Below are 16,992 nucleotides of genomic sequence, written 5' to 3'. Positions count from 1 at the left end.
CCCTGCTCTCTAGTCACCCCTGTCCCCTGCTCTCTTGTCACCCCTGTCCCCTGCTCTCTAGTCACCCCTGTCCCCTGCTCTCTAGTCACCCCTGTCCCCTGCTCTCTAGTCACCCCTGTCCCCTGCTCTCTACTCACAGGGGTGAACAACAGAACACACTTTACCAGGCAGCAAAGTGTGAGGTTAGTTATTATGAGTAGTTGTGAGTAGTTGTTGTCTCCTTTCACACCCCTGTCTGTCCTCTCTCTCTCTCTCTGCAGTGGCTCTGAATTTCCAGACTCCAGGGGAGCAGATGGATCTGAACCAGGGCCGTTTCCTGCCTAACGGCCGCTGCGGATACGTCCTCAAGCCCAGCTTCCTGTGCAGCCCCAGCTCCAGCTTCAACCCAGAGATCACAGGAGGTGGGCCAGGACACATCCCAACACAGCTCACCATACGGGTGAGAAACCTGCTGGGAATCAGATTCTGTTGTGGTGGTTTATATGTGGTAACTGCCTTGTTGGAATAGTAGGGCACATTTTAGTTAGCAGTGTTATGGAAGCAGACCAAGGTAGTAAACTAATTCACCTTATTAGTAATTTTGTAAAATCATTTGAATCATTTTCATATTAGAGTTTTATTTACAAAGGCAAAAAAAGTAATTCGGGTGATTTTTTTGTTCAGATATTATCAGCACAGCAGCTGCCTAAGATCAACACAGACAAGCCCAACTCCATTGTGGACCCGCAGGTGTGGGTGGAAATTCACGGGGTGGCCATTGATAATTCCAGAGACAAAACCCACCGAATCGACAACAATGGTAACCTTCCACTCATCTATTGCACATCTATTATACTCCCATTCAGAAAATGGATCACAAGGGTTGTATACACCCTTGAGTTCACATATGAACCATATTAGAAATAGAATTAGAAGAACATAATAGTATTAGGAATTATTTTTTACCATGAAATAACATAAGTATTCCAGGGCACCTGTATGACTCCCACCACCTAGGGCACTATTCCACAGAGGAAATTGATCAGGAACGTTATTCCGTACTCCCATATTAATTTTTACCATAATGATAATTAAACATGATAGATACCCCAGCTACTCCATTATCTTTGCTCAGTACAATTTTCTAAGACATGCGAGTACCAGAAAATGATACTTCTCGTGTAGAGTGCCATTATCCCGGTGTAGAGTGCCATTATCCCAGTCTGATGAGTAGTTTCAGGCTGTGAATGGTGTTGGATGGCAGTGTCTGACAGCTCTCCTATGCCCCCTGCAGGTTTTAACCCACGCTGGGACAGCACTTTGAGCTTCCAGCTGCAGGTCCCTGAGCTGGCCCTGGTACGCTTTGTAGTGGAAGACCATGACCACAAAGCCAAGAATGACTTTGTGGGCCAGTACACCTTGCCCTTCACCAGCCTCCGTACAGGTACTAGGATACTGTCTCTGTATTGTAGGGGTGTTTGTGTAGCTAGTGTGTCTGTGAGGTGACACTGACACCAGTGGGTCTATTTTTCTCTAGGTTACCGCCATGTCCACTTGCTGAAGGCAGATGGCTCCAGCCTCTCTCCTTCCACCCTTTTCATCCATGTCAAGGTGTCCGGTAAGGGGGTCCCCATCAAGACTATGTCCGAGCGCATGGCCTTGGCTAAGAGCAAGGGCAAAGCATGACGCATATCTACCTGAACTAGTGCCACACTTATCTGATAAGCGTCATGCTTCTCTTTTGGGGGGGAAAGGCTCCCTAATTGGGGTGAAAATGACAAGCTGCTACCTGCCTATGTCCCAGTACGCTTTTCATACACCCAATTTAGAATTGTCAGGACATCTACGGTTCCCTGGCTACAGAGAGGAAGACATCATTCCTTCTCAGTGAAACCTGGATGATAGTCTTGCCTGTTGATGAATAGTGTTGGCTGGGAGAGAAAGTCACTGGCGTGTTGCTGTTGTAAGAGTATTCTGTACTCTGTCGTCAGTGCATTGAGTGTTCGTGTCTGTTTCCATAGAGACATGACTTTGGCACTGACCTGTTTTACACCAGAACTCTACCTGGCAGCCGTCTGCCTACTATGAAGCCAATATAGAGTTTTTGTTTTTATATTCAAAGCCAGATTTGTGTCCTGGAGTCCCTGGAGCAGATCATGAAGATGTTTCCCGACATTTTTTACATATTTAAAGTTAAGAAATATTTAACTTTTTTGCTACTTTTAGCTGATGTGTGGTGAGCGTTCTGGAACAAAAATGGTCACCGGGCATCACCCAGGTGGGTGCCGCACATTGATGGTGGATGAGGTGAGTTTCCCTCTACTATGTAAAGCTAGTACCTCGGTTGGTAGAAAAGCACTATATATATATATATATATCCAATCAATTATTCAAACTTTTTTACTATTACAGAATATTATGGTTGAAACTTCTAGACGTGTTTTATCAGGGCAAGACTTGTAGTTGTGCTCCTTTTTCCAAGACAACGATAGTGTTTATTGACTCAATTTTATCTGTAAATTAAGTCTAGTTGTCGTGGTATTGGTCTGTCACACTTGGCATGGCACAGTCCAAAATACAGAATGAATGCCTTAACCTTAGTGACAGAATTAATACATTTCAACACTTAATGTGTTGGCAACAAATTGTTGTTTGTTGCAAATGATGAAACACACTACTTTCTGTGTGAAATTGCTGATAGAAGTTTTTAGATTATATTTAACATTGTTGTAAAATGTTATATTCTAATGTAGTTACAGTATTCTAATTCTCTCAGTGAAATGAATTCATTTGCATAACTGCATGTACTTTCTCTGATACTAACTTCCTTTTGCTAAATAAAAACAGCATCAAAGTTACAGAGGGTCAAATCAAGACTAATGCAATTGACCACGATTATGTTGAATACATATAATTGAAGTATTAGCTTTTTCATTTTTTCATTTCGCAGCAGTAATCCATAATGCACTAGTAGAATGTATTGTCACTACTTTATTATTTGTGTTCTTTCTTCTGGTCATCTAAATTTAAATTCAAAGTCACTTTAATTTTGAAAACCGGCAAATTGTTTTGACAGTTTGAAATGCCTTATTTGCCTTATTTCATTGGAAACAGCTGTTAGTATTCTTTCTTGTAGTTGCTAAGACAGTATTCTTACCTGTTTAACCTTTGTGTCTCTTTCATTGTGTACTTTGTTGTGACATACCTGTGGGCATCAGATTCATATGGGTCAGTGTTAAATCCAGCCACCAAATCTGAAAGGTCTCCCAGTCTATTTAACAACAAAGAGCACTTGAATCCAAACTTTGAAGATGGTGGTCTTTATAGTACTATAGAAACAAATAATTTCCCTGAGCTTCAGGAGCAATATTCTCATTGACATTAGTAATAGTAAGTGACATTAGTACAGTATTTCTTTGTCTGTGTGAAAGCCAAGAGTAGCATGTTCAGTTTTTATAAAAAATATTTTAACCCAACTGTGCCCTTCTGTATTTTCAAATTTGGCATACTATTCCAATGTTTTTGTGCTTGAATGGTGTTTGTGTGAGAAAACAGATTTATTTTTGAGGGAAGTGAAGTAGGAGATGGTATGCACAACATCCTAACACACAACACACACACAGAGCCTCCTTCTGCCGTATAAATGTCTAGTTCGTCTGTAGTGCTGGATTCATTGGAGAACATCAAACTATCACAACTCATTTAGTATCAGTGTAGATGATTAAAGCCCCATTTGTAAGTTTTACTCGTTTCACCTATCCAGATGTTGTAAAGATGTACGAGTAATGTGAAATCAAAAGACAGAAATCAGTGCATCATACAGTGGTGGAAAATGTACCCAATTGTCATACTTGAGTAAGGGAATAGATACCTTAGTAGAAAGTTACTCAAGTAAAAGTGAGTCACCCAGTAAAATACTACTTGAGGTAGAGTCTAAAAGTATTTGGTTTTAAATATATTTAAGTATCAAAGGTAAATGTAATAGCTAAAATATGCTTAAGTATCAAAGGTAGAAGTATAAATCATTTCAAATTCCTTAAGCAGGTGGCACCATTTTCTTGTTTTTAAAATGTATGAACAGCTAGGGCATACTACAACACTCAGACATTATTTTCAAAAGATCCATTTGTGATTAGTGAGTCAACCAGAACATAGGCAGTAGGAATGACCATGTGTTCTCTTGATAAGTGTGTGAATATCACCATTTTCCTGTTCTGCTAAGCATTCAAAATGTAATGAGTACTTTGGGTTGTCAATGAAAATGTATTGAGTAAAAAGTACAATATTTCTTTAGGAATGTAGTGAAGTAAAAGTATAAGTTGTAAAAAATATAAATAGTAAAGGCCAGTAACACAAGCCTACCAGATGAGCTGAACTACTTCTATGCTCGCTTCGAGGCAAATAACACTGAAACATGCATGAGAGCACGAGCTGTTCCGGAAAATAGTGTAATCACGCTCTCCGGGGCCGATGTGAGTAAGACCTTTAAACAGGTCAGCATTCACAAGGCCGCAGGGTCAGATGGATTACCAGGACAGGAACTGCGAGCATGCGCTGACCAACTGGCAAGTGTCTTCACTGACATTTTCAACCTCTCCCCGTCCGAGTCTGTAATACCAACATGCTTTAAGCAAACCAACATAGTCCGTGTAACCCAGAAACACTAAGGAAACCTGCCAAAATGACTACTGACCCGTAGCACTCATGTCTATAGCCATGCAGTGCTTTAAAAGGCTGGTCATGGCTCTTATCAACACCATTATCCCAGAAACCCTAGACACACTCCAATATGCATACCGTCCTAACAGATCCACAGATGATGCATTCTTTATTGCACTCCACACTGCCCTTTCCCACCTGGACAAAAGGAACACCTACAGTATGTGAGAATGCTATTCATTGGCTACAGCTCAGCGTTCAACACCATAGTGTCCTCAAAGTTCATCAATAAGCTAAGGACTAAACACCTCCCTCTGCAACTGGATCCTGGACTTCCTGACGGGCTGCCCCCAGGTGGTAAGGGTAGGTAACAACACATCCGCCATGCTGATCCTCAACACGCTGATCCTGAGCACGCACCCTGCTCAGTCCCCTCCTGTACTCCCTGTTCACTCATGACTGCACAGCTAAGCACGACAGAACAGTGGTAGGCCTGATCACCGACAACGATGAGACAGCTTATAGGGAGGAGGTCAGAGACCTGGCCATGTGGTGCCAGGACAACAACCTCTCAACGTGATCAACATGATCAAGACAAAGGAGATGATTGTGGACTACTACTATAAATCATTGAGTGAGTCACAACTACGTGACATTGCTTAATCGGCAACTGAGGCTCAAACCTGTTTAGGGACTTGTACCTTATGAAGCCTTATGCATCCATTTGCCTGCATCGAAAGTGTTGTTAAAATTAAGATTTCACAACCTGTCACATGAATGACTACAGGAACCAGAATGCACCACAACAGTCAGCCAATAGTATCGCAGGTTGTGTTGAGGAATTGAATGCACGCGGTGTTTCTTCACTTCCTGGTTTAAAGATGGCGGATGAGAATGAGACAGCACCGAAGCCGGAGAAAGAAGAGGAAGTAGAAGAAGACCATGGACATTGCAGTGATTGCGAAAATGAAGAGCATCACTTTGATGATGGGTAAGGGTGCAAACTTATTTTTGTAGCATTATAGAAAATGTGTCATGCTCTTACGCTCGTTTTAAAGATACGATGCAACCTAAGGTTGGGCATACCAATTCAACAAATCCCTCCCACTTTCTTTTGAACGATTGGTGATAACGGTTTACTAATTACCTGCTTTTCGCTCTGATTGGATCTAAATAGGGTATTTTCCTGTTGTGGGCGGGGTTTCAACCCATTCCTCCTTTTGCTTTTATCGCGAGGCTTAGTTAACTACCTTTGGTCACTGTACAAGAAATTGAACCCATTATTATGATAAATTAAATACAGTTATGCGGTGAAGACCAACATAAATCAGATTGCAGTAAAATATTAAACTGGAACTCCTGGCATTCGAATCGAGAACAGCGCCCAAATGTTAAATACCACGTCCTAACTCAAATGCGAAACTAATAACGTTAGCTAACTAACTAGCCAGCTATGACTTTTTACGACGTTGACTTGTTAGCTAGCTGACTCCCGAACTTGTGACAGTGTCTGTCAAAAACAATCAACATATTATTTACTCTGATGCGTCGTCTGTTTTCCTTTTCAGCACAGCAACACCAGCATGATGGGTGCTAATTTATTTAGTATATTTGGTTCATTCCTACCATGCGCTGCATGTTCTGTCCCCAGGAAATGTCACTTCTTATTTAGTGTAAAATGTGGATTCCAAAAGGCATTAAATATATGGTCAGGTGTACTTTACCATAAGACATAAATATGGCTATTGAAAGGGAATGTTGTGCTTTAAAAAAAAAACATTATTTATCAACTTCCATGAAATATAAGCCTGATAATATTTTAAATCTACATTATTTTATAGTCCTTGTTAAATTCTCTTATCAATAACGTTTTTTCATGGTTATTGTATTTATTATTTAAGATGTTCTTTGTCCCTGATAGTTTGTTGTAATTCTCCATTTACGAAAACAATCCCTTTCTAAAATGACACCACATTCAGGAAGTTGCATAATTTCTTTGGTGGGAAAACGGTGGTGCAGAGGTACAACAATATAAACACACATTTTTGTTATCTATTTTTCCATGTTTCATGTTGTTAGTCTGTTTGGCCCACTCATACATTTCTACCCTGTTAGGCTAAATTATAGAGAAATTTAACCACATTTCATATGGTTGATAGAGAAGTTAAAATCCTGTTCAAGTGATCACTATTATGCTACCTCATTCTTGCTCATTCACAGAGCTACCTAGTTAGGTTCCACCCCCCCCCCCCAAATACAAAAAATATAAAACATAAATAAGTGCCAGAGTTTGAGCTCTAAAGCGCCCTTATTTTGCCAGGAGAAAATGAAAGTCACTGCTCAACATTCCTTCTGTAAATTGCAGGGTTGGCCTAACCATATAGTGACATGTAGCTAGCTTGCTATTTGTTTAGCTGGGATGCAACCATTGTTAAAACTCTCTTGCTTGCATTGAAGCTATATTTGTTCTTTCAACAACAACCTATTTAAACTGGGTGTGGATTACAGCCCTTGTGTGGCTTGACGATGTCAGCGTGTATGCGAGCATCTGGAACCCTGCTAGGTAGATAAATAAGTTAGCTATCAAATCAAATATTCATGTTAACGTTAGTTAGCTAAATGAAACGAAAGGGTGAATGATTCTGGATGGTAGTTAGGCTCGACTGCTAGAATGGAAGCCTGTCGAATAAGCCATTGAATGCTTGGTCGTCTATTGTTCCCTCATACACACGTACACACAGACACGCTATAGCCACACATACTCTCCCTGGGGGTCATGTGATTCACCATCTGTCCTGGTGTTACAAATACAGGCCAGTCCCTAGCCTCACTCCCCTCTTGGACGCTAATGGGATTATCCCCTGTTCTTGTAAGTATACTGCTGTCTCCCTGTCTTGCCCAGGAAATGGGCCTCGGGGTGGGTGTGGGGGTCTCTTCTAGAGTCATTGATGATCAGGGGATGGAGGAATAACTCCAACCAATTTAAACTAGCTTAGGGATGAACTGTAAGTTATTTGTATTTGAGACAAAAGGTCACCACATGTTTGTTGCCAACCTATCTTTAAAAAAAACGGGGTTTTCTAGGATGGTAGTGAAGAGGACTGAAACGGTTGTGTCATTCTCCTGGCCTATGGAAAGTCTTCTAGTTACATGTTTTTTTGTTGTTGTCCTATGGTAGTGACAAGGTCCAGGGAGATGACAGCGGTGCCAAGAAGAAGAAAAACAAAAAGAAGAAGAAGAAGTCTGGGGCAAATAAAGAACCTGCAGAGGAGGATCCGCTAGGCAAGGTAGATGTATGTACATGTGTGTATGCCACATGAGTGAGTGTTGGAGCAGATGTTTTTGCTTTGTGTTTGTCCCTCTGTTTGTTCCTTTTGCGAGAGTAGTGCTAGAAAGACCGACATTGACTTATTGTTCTGTAACTTTTGAAAACGGCCTCTACAAAACTGAATGGAGATTAGTGGGTGTGTTTGTCTGTGCAGACGTTGTTTTGCATTTGGCAATTTATTTCCTTTTCAACCCTACATTACTCTTTCTCTCTCTCTACACAGGTGAACTCGCTGCCTGCTGATAAGCTGCAGGAGATCCAAAAGGCAATTGAACTTTTCTCTGTAGGCCAGGGCCCTGCCAAAACCATGGAGGAGGCAAGCCGACGCAGCTACCAGTTCTGGGACACACAGCCCGTCCCCAAGCTAGGTATGACATTTGGCAGGGGTACAGAAATGTCTCCACAACCTCACTGTAGTGACTAGTAGGGATTAACACGGGTAACCGGGATCACGGGACTGTACCGAGACCACTCTTCACATTTCCTGAAAAGCAAGAAATTACATAATTTTCCCCCAATGTCGCACTAATGCAATTCCACAAAATACACATGTGCGGTAGCAGATTGTCAAAAATAAAATAGCACAATATCCAAGCAGGTTGTCTCATGGAAGCCTTGAACCTAGCGTATTTACTTCACAAAGTCGCCATAAATTCAAAGTTCATGCATACTTGAAACTGCCGGACTGCAGATGAGACCGGAATGCAGTTTAGATTTCTTATCAGAACTGAAAATTTGATTCTGGTCTGACCAAAGCTCGGTGAGCTGAAAACCTGAGCCCTGGTCCGACAACACAGAAATGAATCAGAATCATAAAACACAGGAAGAGATGTTAAAACTGTCCATTGTGCCAATAGATGGTATGCACTCACATGAGATTTGCCGTGATGTTGACAGAGTGGCATGGGAGGTTTATTTCTTAGACTGGGTTAAGATGTCAATTTTGGGAGACAGCATGATGAGCCACCCCAACAGCTGACCGCATACCTCATATGCCCTCAAGTTGGAGGGATCTGAATTGGGTTCTCAGGTGGGGGTGGGGGGTCACGAAGTTATAGCCCAGCAAGGGTCCTTCCGTTTGATCCAGATCCACTGGCTGCCTCTTTCAGCTGCTTGAGAAACTGCTCTGACGGTCTGCCGCAGAGCCTGTCCATGGATTCCATGTTCTTTCAGCAACCTGATGGTGGAAGAAGCCACAAATCCTCTGCATCCCACTTCAACTGGCCAGACTTTTGCATTCCAGCCACGCTGAGTTGCGTCTGCTGCCAACTCTGTAACGCAGTTTCTTGCGCTCGAAGGGCCTCTTCAACAGAGTTTTCCCACGGGACTGTGAGCTCTATGATGTACACAGCCTTTTGTGAAGGGGACCAGAGTACCATGTCTGGCCTAAGGTTGGTAGAAGCAATCTCAGGTGGAAAAATGAGTTGCTGGCCAATATCGACAAGCATCTTCCAAGCATCTTCCAGTCCCGGGCCATGGCTAGGTGTCCAGTTTCTGGCTTCGTAGGAGGATGCTTGGGCCTTTTCTGTCCGTCCCGGATTAATATTGTTGTTTTGACGGGATTGCTTGTTTTTGGAGGTAACGAATTGGTTGCACTCCTCTTGGTCTCAAGTGCTGCAGCCAGGCTCTTGGGGACGTGATTGGCCTCCAGGTGTAGCGACCTTGTGAGAGGCTGGTCTTGCAACCTGTCATTATATGCCTGAGAGTCGCTGGAGCTGGGCAGAGGGGGCAGGTCAGGTCCTCGTCATACCATTGATGTAGGTTTTTTGGTTATGGAAGCACATCATAAACAGCTCTTATGATGAAGCTGATGTTGCTTGCCTCCATTTGCCAAAGCTCACTCCAGTTGATCTTTCTCCTCTCCAGGCCTTCCCACCGCGTCCATTGCCCATGGTTAGCAAGAGAGACAGCCTTTGCACTTCTTGCAGTCTCCTCCTGTCTGCGCACCTCCTTGACCACCAGCTTCCTGCGTTCAGATGTTGTTGCCTTATGGAACGTTGGTTTGCTTGCTGCCAGGCCAAAGCCTCCTCTTTCATGCTGGATATTCCCCACAATGTCTTGGTGTCTCAGGGCTGATGTTGCTTGCTGCACAGCCTTGGATGATGTCCATTTCTGTCCAGTTTGTAGGGGAGGTGCAGCCTTGCTAATGGTCTGGTCTTTGGAGTCCTTCAATGTCATCTGAAGTCTTACTTTAGAGCACTTGTACTCCTCCATTAGACTTGTAAGAGGTAGTTCAAGGACCCCTTTGCCATAGAGGCCGATGTTACTCAGGCATCGTGGGACACCCAGCCATTTCTTCACGTATGAGGTAATGGTTCGCTCCAAATGAACCTGAGGGGAAAAAGCCAGATTTCTAGAAAACAGTAGCGGAGGCGGGCGGAAGCGGAGTAAAAAGAGACCAGGAAACAGCCATCGGGCCTAGAAAAAGTGCAGAGCGAGAACACACCATGCGCTGAATTAGTTGAGGAACATAATAACTCTCTGTATTAATGGAGGGCCTGTTTCGGAATTCAAAATAACGTCATTGGCGATCAAAGTCCCATACACACTCGCCCTTGTTAGATAACCTATGTCCTCAACAATTTTGTCTGTCATCCCATCTGGTCGTGCCTGTCTTGTCTGCATCAATTTGATTTCAATGTTAGCCAGCTCATTTTTAGCTAGCTACAGTGCATTTGGAAAGTATTCAAACCTCTTGGCTTTTTTTTAACTGACTTGCCTAGTTAAAGGTTAAATAAGATGTATGCTTGTATCTTTACATTGATTATGCAGATTGCTAATATCCTCTTACATTGCGTTTTGTTGTTTACCTCAGGGGAGATGGTGACATCACATGGTTCCATCGAGCCTGACAAAGACAACATCCGGGAGGAGCCCTACAGCCTTCCTCCAGGCTTCACGTGGGACGCCTTGGACCTGGGCAATGCCGCTGTGGTGAGCAGGCTCCTCTACAACCCCTCCACCCCAGAGTGTCCCAAAACAATATAGTGATAGCAATCAAAATACTTCACTTGTGGTTATTCCAACAGCTGACCCCACTTTAACCTACTCAATTTAACCCTAGACCTTTTTCCCATGGCTCAGTCTGTTACTCTTCCTCCTCTTAGCTGAAGGAGCTGTACACTCTGCTCAATGAGAACTACGTGGAGGATGATGACAACATGTTCCGCTTCGACTACTCCCCAGAGTTTCTGCTCTGGTAACTCTTTATTACTTAGCTACGTCACCTTTGTTACATAAATGAGACTAGCTGAGTAACAATCTCTTTCAATAGACAGCTATTTTACGTTGTTTTATCTTTTAAAGGCAGGGTTTTTTTTTCTGACCAGGAAAACCTGGTTTTCTTTCATAGTTGGGAACTGACCTGTAATTGTAATGTCTCTCTACCTCAGGGCTCTGCGCCCCCCCGGCTGGCTGCCCCAGTGGCACTGTGGGGTGAGGGTGAATTCCAACCAGAAGCTGGTGGGCTTCATCAGTGCCATCCCTGCCAACATCCGCATCTATGACCAGTCAGTGAATATGCATCATGCTCTTGTTCTTATGCATCATGCTCCCATACACTGTAGTATTTTAATATAGCTAACAATAGGGATGTAATATTCATTTGCTCCTTGACTATATCATTTCTTGTGTTAATTTGCTGTAAGAAGGCAGACATTAAGAGGCCTTAGTCACTTTAGACTGTTTTTGTCATTTAGAGATAAGAAGATGGTGGAGATCAACTTCCTGTGCGTCCACAAGAAGCTGCGCTCTAAGCGGGTAGCGCCAGTCCTGATCCGAGAGATCACCAGAAGGGTCAACCTGAAGGGCATCTTCCAGGCTGTCTACACCGCTGGTGTGGTACTGCCCAAACCTGTGGGCACCTGCAGGTGGGTCACTGAGAGAGATACCAACCACACCAGACAGATACCCATCCAACCAAATTCATATGCTCTTAAACACAAAAACAAAGTGATTATAAAATCTGTTATCTGTATAGGTACTGGCATCGCTCTCTGAACCCACGCAAGCTGATCGAGGTGAAGTTCTCTCACCTGAGCCGGAACATGACTATGCAACGCACCATGAAGCTGTACCGTCTGAATGAGGTGAGTCCGTGAGCAAAGCGCCATTAGGAGGCTATCCTCTGCACAATGCCCGACCGCTCAGCCATCACCTGATGCCTCTATTTGAAATGTCTATTGTGTTGACATAAAACTCTCCATTGAAAATGATTGCCATGACTTTCCATCTCCTTCTCTCCAGTCCCCAAAGACGTCTGGCTTGCGGCCGATGACCAGGAAGGATGTCCCGGCCGTGCATCGCCTGCTCCTGGAGTATCTGAGCCAGTTCCACCTGGCCCCTGTCATGAGCCCCGAGGAGGTGGAGCACTGGCTGCTGCCCCAGGAGAGCATCATAGACACCTACCTGGTCGTAGTCAGTACCATTGATAAAACGTACACTACCGTAGACACCCATAACATTACAACACCTTACACGCTTAGTATATATGGTATACACTAAGTAGACCATTACACACGACCATATATGGACAGCTACCCAGATACCCTCTACTCTTCTACCTCTTGACAACATTGTTCACATTATGTCAGTGCTCTGGAAATGCATTTCAGACACATCTAAAATAGAGTGAATGTAAAGTTGGAGGACGTGTGTCTTCTCCCTGTGGCAGTCCTCTGGGGGCAAGGTGACGGACTTCCTGAGCTTCTACACGCTCCCCTCTACTATCATGAACCATCCAGTGCACCGCAGCCTCAAGGCAGCCTACTCCTTCTACAACGTGCACACCACCACCACCCTGCTGGACCTGATGTCTGACGCACTCATTCTGGCCAAGTCGGTGAGTTGGTCCTCTTCAGGTGACTGGGGGTCGGCGGTCAAATGGGAGTTGGATTTGGGTACCAGGTCAAATATTTACTGTGTAAACTGAGTATACCAAACATCAGGAATCCTCCTAATATTGAGTTGCACCCCCACTTATTTGCTCTCAGAACAGCCTCAATTTGTCAGGCTATGGTCTGTACAAGGTGTCAAGTATTCCACAGGGATGCTGTCCCATGTTGACTCCAATACTTCCCACAGTTGTGTCAAGTTGGCTTGATGTCCTTTGAGTGGTGGACCGTGCTTGATACACACAGGAAAATGTTGTGTGAAAAATCCAGCAGCATTGCAGTTCTTGACACAAACTGCTGTGCCTGTTACAGGCACAGCAGTTTGTGTCAAGAACTGCAATGCTGCTGGATTTTTCACACAACATTTTCCTGTGTGTATCAAGCATGGTACTACCAAACAGGTACTACCAAACCTGTTCAAAGGCACTTAAATATTTTGTCTTGCCCATTCACCCTCTGAATGGCACACATATCTTAGTTGTCTCCTCCCATTTATCTACACTGATTTGAAGTGGATTTAACAAGGGACATCAATAAGGGATAATAGCTTTCACCTGGTCGGTCTGTAATGGAAAGAGCAGGTGTTCTTAATTTTTTTGTATACTCCTAACGATGAATTATACACAACTCAATCCCTCTCCCCAATCTCTCTGTATCCCCCTCTTTCATCCCTATCGTCAATATCCAGAAAGGGTTTGACGTTTTCAATGCACTGGACCTGATGGAGAATAAGACTTTCCTTGAGAAGCTCAAGTTTGGCATCGGAGATGGGAATCTACAGTATTATCTGTACAATTGGAAGTGTCCTAGCATGGGATCAGAGAAGGTGCGTCATGGTTCATATTTACTGATAGTTCAGTCAGTTCCTAGAGAGATTACTATTTTTCACATTGATATAAATGATCAATGGTAATATGATGATATTGAAACAGTGTTTTGTGTTCCCTAGACTGTACTGTAAACCAATGGGTATTTAGATCATGCCTATAGAGAGTGGTGGATATAAGAGCTAAATAGTTATTTTTTCTAGTACAAAAGGAGGAAGTGTAATGAGAGAGGGAGAGAACCATTGACTTGGTTATCTTGCTATCACAGTTAAGCCAGGCAGAGAAGTATACAGGCCTCACAGAACTCATCATGTGTTTTCTCATTTTAGCTTCTGGTGCAACTATCATAAGCTTCCTTTTTCTGTGGTTCACAGGTTGGCTTAGTACTACAGTGACATCCAACCCCCCACCCCCCCCCCCCACTGAGCGTCACAGTTAGGCCAGGAGACCACAAAACGCACTGACCACCTGACAGATGGACCGATGGACTTCCTGCTTCAGGAAAGAGAACCCACCGCCCATTTTTACTTCTTGACCTTTGAACTTTGACCTGCACTACCGCTGCCAGGCAGGGAGTCGGGGGAGTTGGTCCTTCTCCATGCTCTCTCTCTCTCCCTCCCATCACATGGACCTTAAGCCATTTTAGTTACCATCCCAACTGAAGTCTGTCATGATTGTACTAGATATCTTATACACACACTGCACAATTCGCCAAATAACACACACAACATACATGTACAGTAAGACCGACATGACAGGAAAATTATACTAACACATACTGACCCAGGGGTAGGCAACTCCAGTCCTCCGGGGCCTGATTGGTGTCACATCTTTTCTTCATCCCTAGCAAACACAGCTGATTTAATCAAATTGCATTCTAAACTGAAAATCGTGGTTATTGGAGTCAGGTGTGTTAGCTGTGGCTGGGACACCAAGCAGGCCCTCGACTGGAATTGCCCATCCCTGCACTAGACGCTAACATTTTATATTCATTCATGTGTGCAATGCGCTTTTTCAAAACAAATCTCTCATCATCCCCGAAGTACAGTGTTAGAGAGAAAAAAATCGAAACAATCAAAAACATTTAAAAAGGAAGACCTAAAAAAATAAAAAAAAGATAAGGAAATTAATATCCAAAGTGGACACAAGACAAGGGCTTCTGTCAATGTTTTTCTTCTTTTGCTATTGAAGCTTGAAACTGCAGATTTACTATCAACCCGTCCATTTTCTTCACTGTACGTGTTCTAGACTTGACTCTGTACACAGCTGACCGAGGGGTAAATGAGGGGTTTTGTCCTTCATCTTTTTCTTTTATATATATATATATTTTTTGTCCCATCTTTACTAACTGTCATGACCTATTCAGAAGCCCTGTTCAGAAGAAAATACAACGATGACCGTATAAATGGAACAGCTTTCAATAAGAACTTAACAAAGTGGAGTAGTTCGGACTGTTATTTTTAATGTTCTTTTTTTGAAAGCTGCGGCCGGGAGAGCAGTTATTTGGAGTATGGAAATGGTTGGGTGGGGGCTGCTGAGACTGGGCACGGAAGGGACTGGATACTGTTTGTGGGTAGAACACCTCTGAAATTGAGAATTAAAACTGTCAAGGATTTGGGGACCTGGGCCGGGGAGGGGGCTGGGTAACACCCCAAGTAAACCTATTTGTTTTTATGTAGAGTGTTGGAAACCGAAATGAATAACTGGTCTCATGGTTTTATGATGCAGGAAAACAAATGTGAAGATGCAGGGGAATTTTTGTGCAAAATAAAATATAGAAGTTGCTGTGAGGTTTTGTAATGGTTGCTCTCAGGTGATTTCTATCCTTTCGTTTATCATGAAGATATTCACTGAGTTACTTCTGCCTTACCCATCACCCCTTCGACTTAAGAGGTGTAACTCCAAAATCAGTCAAAATGATTCATTTGGATTCTGTGCTGCCCTGTTCTAAGCCAATTGTAATTTTCCTAAGTCCCTCTTTGTGGCATCTGACCACATGACTGAACAGTAGTCCAGGTGCAACAAAACTAGGGCCTGCAGGACCTGCCGTGTTGATAGTGGTGTTAAGAAGGCAGAACAACACTTTAATATGGACAGCCTTCTCCCCATCTTCGCTATTGTTGTATCAATATGTTTTGACCATGACAGTTTACAATCCAGGGTTACTCCAAGCCTTTGATGACCAATGAGGAGCAACAGGGAGGTGAAGGCCCCTAGCAGCTTCTACACCAGGGGTATTCAACTCTTCCCCTACGAGGTTCGGTTTTCTGTTCAACCTGGGGCGGAGACTTTGAAGCAACACAAACCTAGGCACAGACACATGCATATACATACACATAGATTTAGTACTGTAGATATGGTAGTGGTGGAGTAGGGGCTTGAAGGCACAAGGTGTGTTGTGAATGTATTGTAATATTTAAAAATTGTATGAACTGTCTTAATTTTGCTGGACCCCAGGAAGAGAGGCAGCAGCTAATGGGTATCCATAATACATACGAATAATTTAGTGCACCACAGGTCTAAATCAGTCCCTGATTAGAGGGCAACAATTTAAAAATGCAGTGGAACTGGCTTCGAAGTCCAGAGTCGTGTTCGAGGGTTCGGCACCTCTGAGTGTAGTGTCCTGTGGTAAGGAAATATTTGTGTCTTTAAACCTCTTCAGCTCTTGAGCATACTATTGTTTTCCAATGACGTTCTTGCAGAGAGTGTTGGCAGCATCGGTTGCTCTTCACTTCACAGGATTGGTCTCTGATTCATGGAGGGTACGTGGATCTGGGTGGGTCACACTCCCTTAGATTAAGGATTTACGATCGGTTGATCACTATCTATAATAGCTTATGCTTGACTATTACAGAGAACCATTTGGCCAAAGCCATACATTTCAAATAAATATATGTCTCTGAGTTTGCAATAAAAGGTTGACTGTTCAATCTTGTTCTTTTACGTTTTTTCCGGTAGCCGGGGGGGGGGCTCTTCAAGGTTGTGGCTGTATCCTCCAGATGACTGTCTGAAACAACCCACAGGGAGAGGGCTGTCTTCCACTGGCAGATTTGTCCTGCCTCTGCTGAAAAGAGCATATGCAAAATGATACGTGTTTACGATTAGTGTTGTGGGAGTCTAAACCTTTGTATAGCAAGCACATTTTCTAAATTAGTATTCTGTTTATTTGGAAATGAGTAAACTGTGCACACTTCAAGAATAATGATTTGTCAATGCTCATGTCAGAGATTGAAGTACAATGGCACCACAGATCTAGAATGAAATGCAATATTTATGATTGGCACAAAGTACTAAAACATCCAATGGA

The 16,992-nt window shown here is 43.2% G+C and overlaps 2 protein-coding genes across 5 annotated transcripts in view; both read left to right on the top strand.

Annotated features, from left to right (window-relative positions):
* LOC109893286 (1-phosphatidylinositol 4,5-bisphosphate phosphodiesterase delta-3-A) overlaps positions 1-3,455 on the top strand; it is a 31,629-nt gene extending 28,174 nt beyond the window's left edge. The window contains exons 12-15 of the mRNA XM_031827270.1: positions 261-439; positions 664-799; positions 1,274-1,423; positions 1,517-3,455. Of these exons, the coding sequence (XP_031683130.1) occupies positions 261-439; positions 664-799; positions 1,274-1,423; positions 1,517-1,665 (614 nt within the window). The 3' untranslated portion in view covers positions 1,666-3,455. The remainder of the gene's footprint in view (positions 1-260; positions 440-663; positions 800-1,273; positions 1,424-1,516) is intronic.
* Positions 3,456-5,022: 1,567 nt separating this feature from the next.
* Positions 5,023-15,480, top strand: LOC109893285 (glycylpeptide N-tetradecanoyltransferase 1-like). Of its 4 annotated transcripts, none has more exons than XM_020486444.2 (12): positions 5,023-5,629; positions 7,817-7,925; positions 8,190-8,334; positions 10,782-10,900; positions 11,074-11,165; positions 11,359-11,475; positions 11,665-11,835; positions 11,946-12,054; positions 12,212-12,382; positions 12,639-12,806; positions 13,547-13,684; positions 14,060-15,480. In XM_020486444.2, the coding sequence occupies exons 1-12, from the start codon at positions 5,412-5,414 to the stop codon at positions 14,078-14,080; spliced, it is 1,578 nt and encodes a 525-aa protein (XP_020342033.1). In that variant the 5' UTR covers positions 5,023-5,411; the 3' UTR covers positions 14,081-15,480. The 4 variants fall into 4 exon arrangements, with proteins under 4 accessions (XP_020342033.1, XP_020342030.1, XP_020342031.1 ...); XM_020486441.2 differs by having other exon boundaries at positions 5,044-5,629; positions 7,817-7,931; XM_020486442.2 differs by having other exon boundaries at positions 5,044-5,629; positions 7,814-7,925.
* Positions 15,481-16,992: the final 1,512 nt, after the last annotated feature.

Source organism: Oncorhynchus kisutch, linkage group LG6 (assembly GCF_002021735.2).
Source record: "Oncorhynchus kisutch isolate 150728-3 linkage group LG6, Okis_V2, whole genome shotgun sequence".
Classification (NCBI taxonomy): domain Eukaryota; kingdom Metazoa; phylum Chordata; class Actinopteri; order Salmoniformes; family Salmonidae; genus Oncorhynchus; species Oncorhynchus kisutch.
The sequence above is the reverse complement of the archived record's forward strand: the minus strand, read 5'-3'. Positions and strand labels throughout refer to the sequence as shown.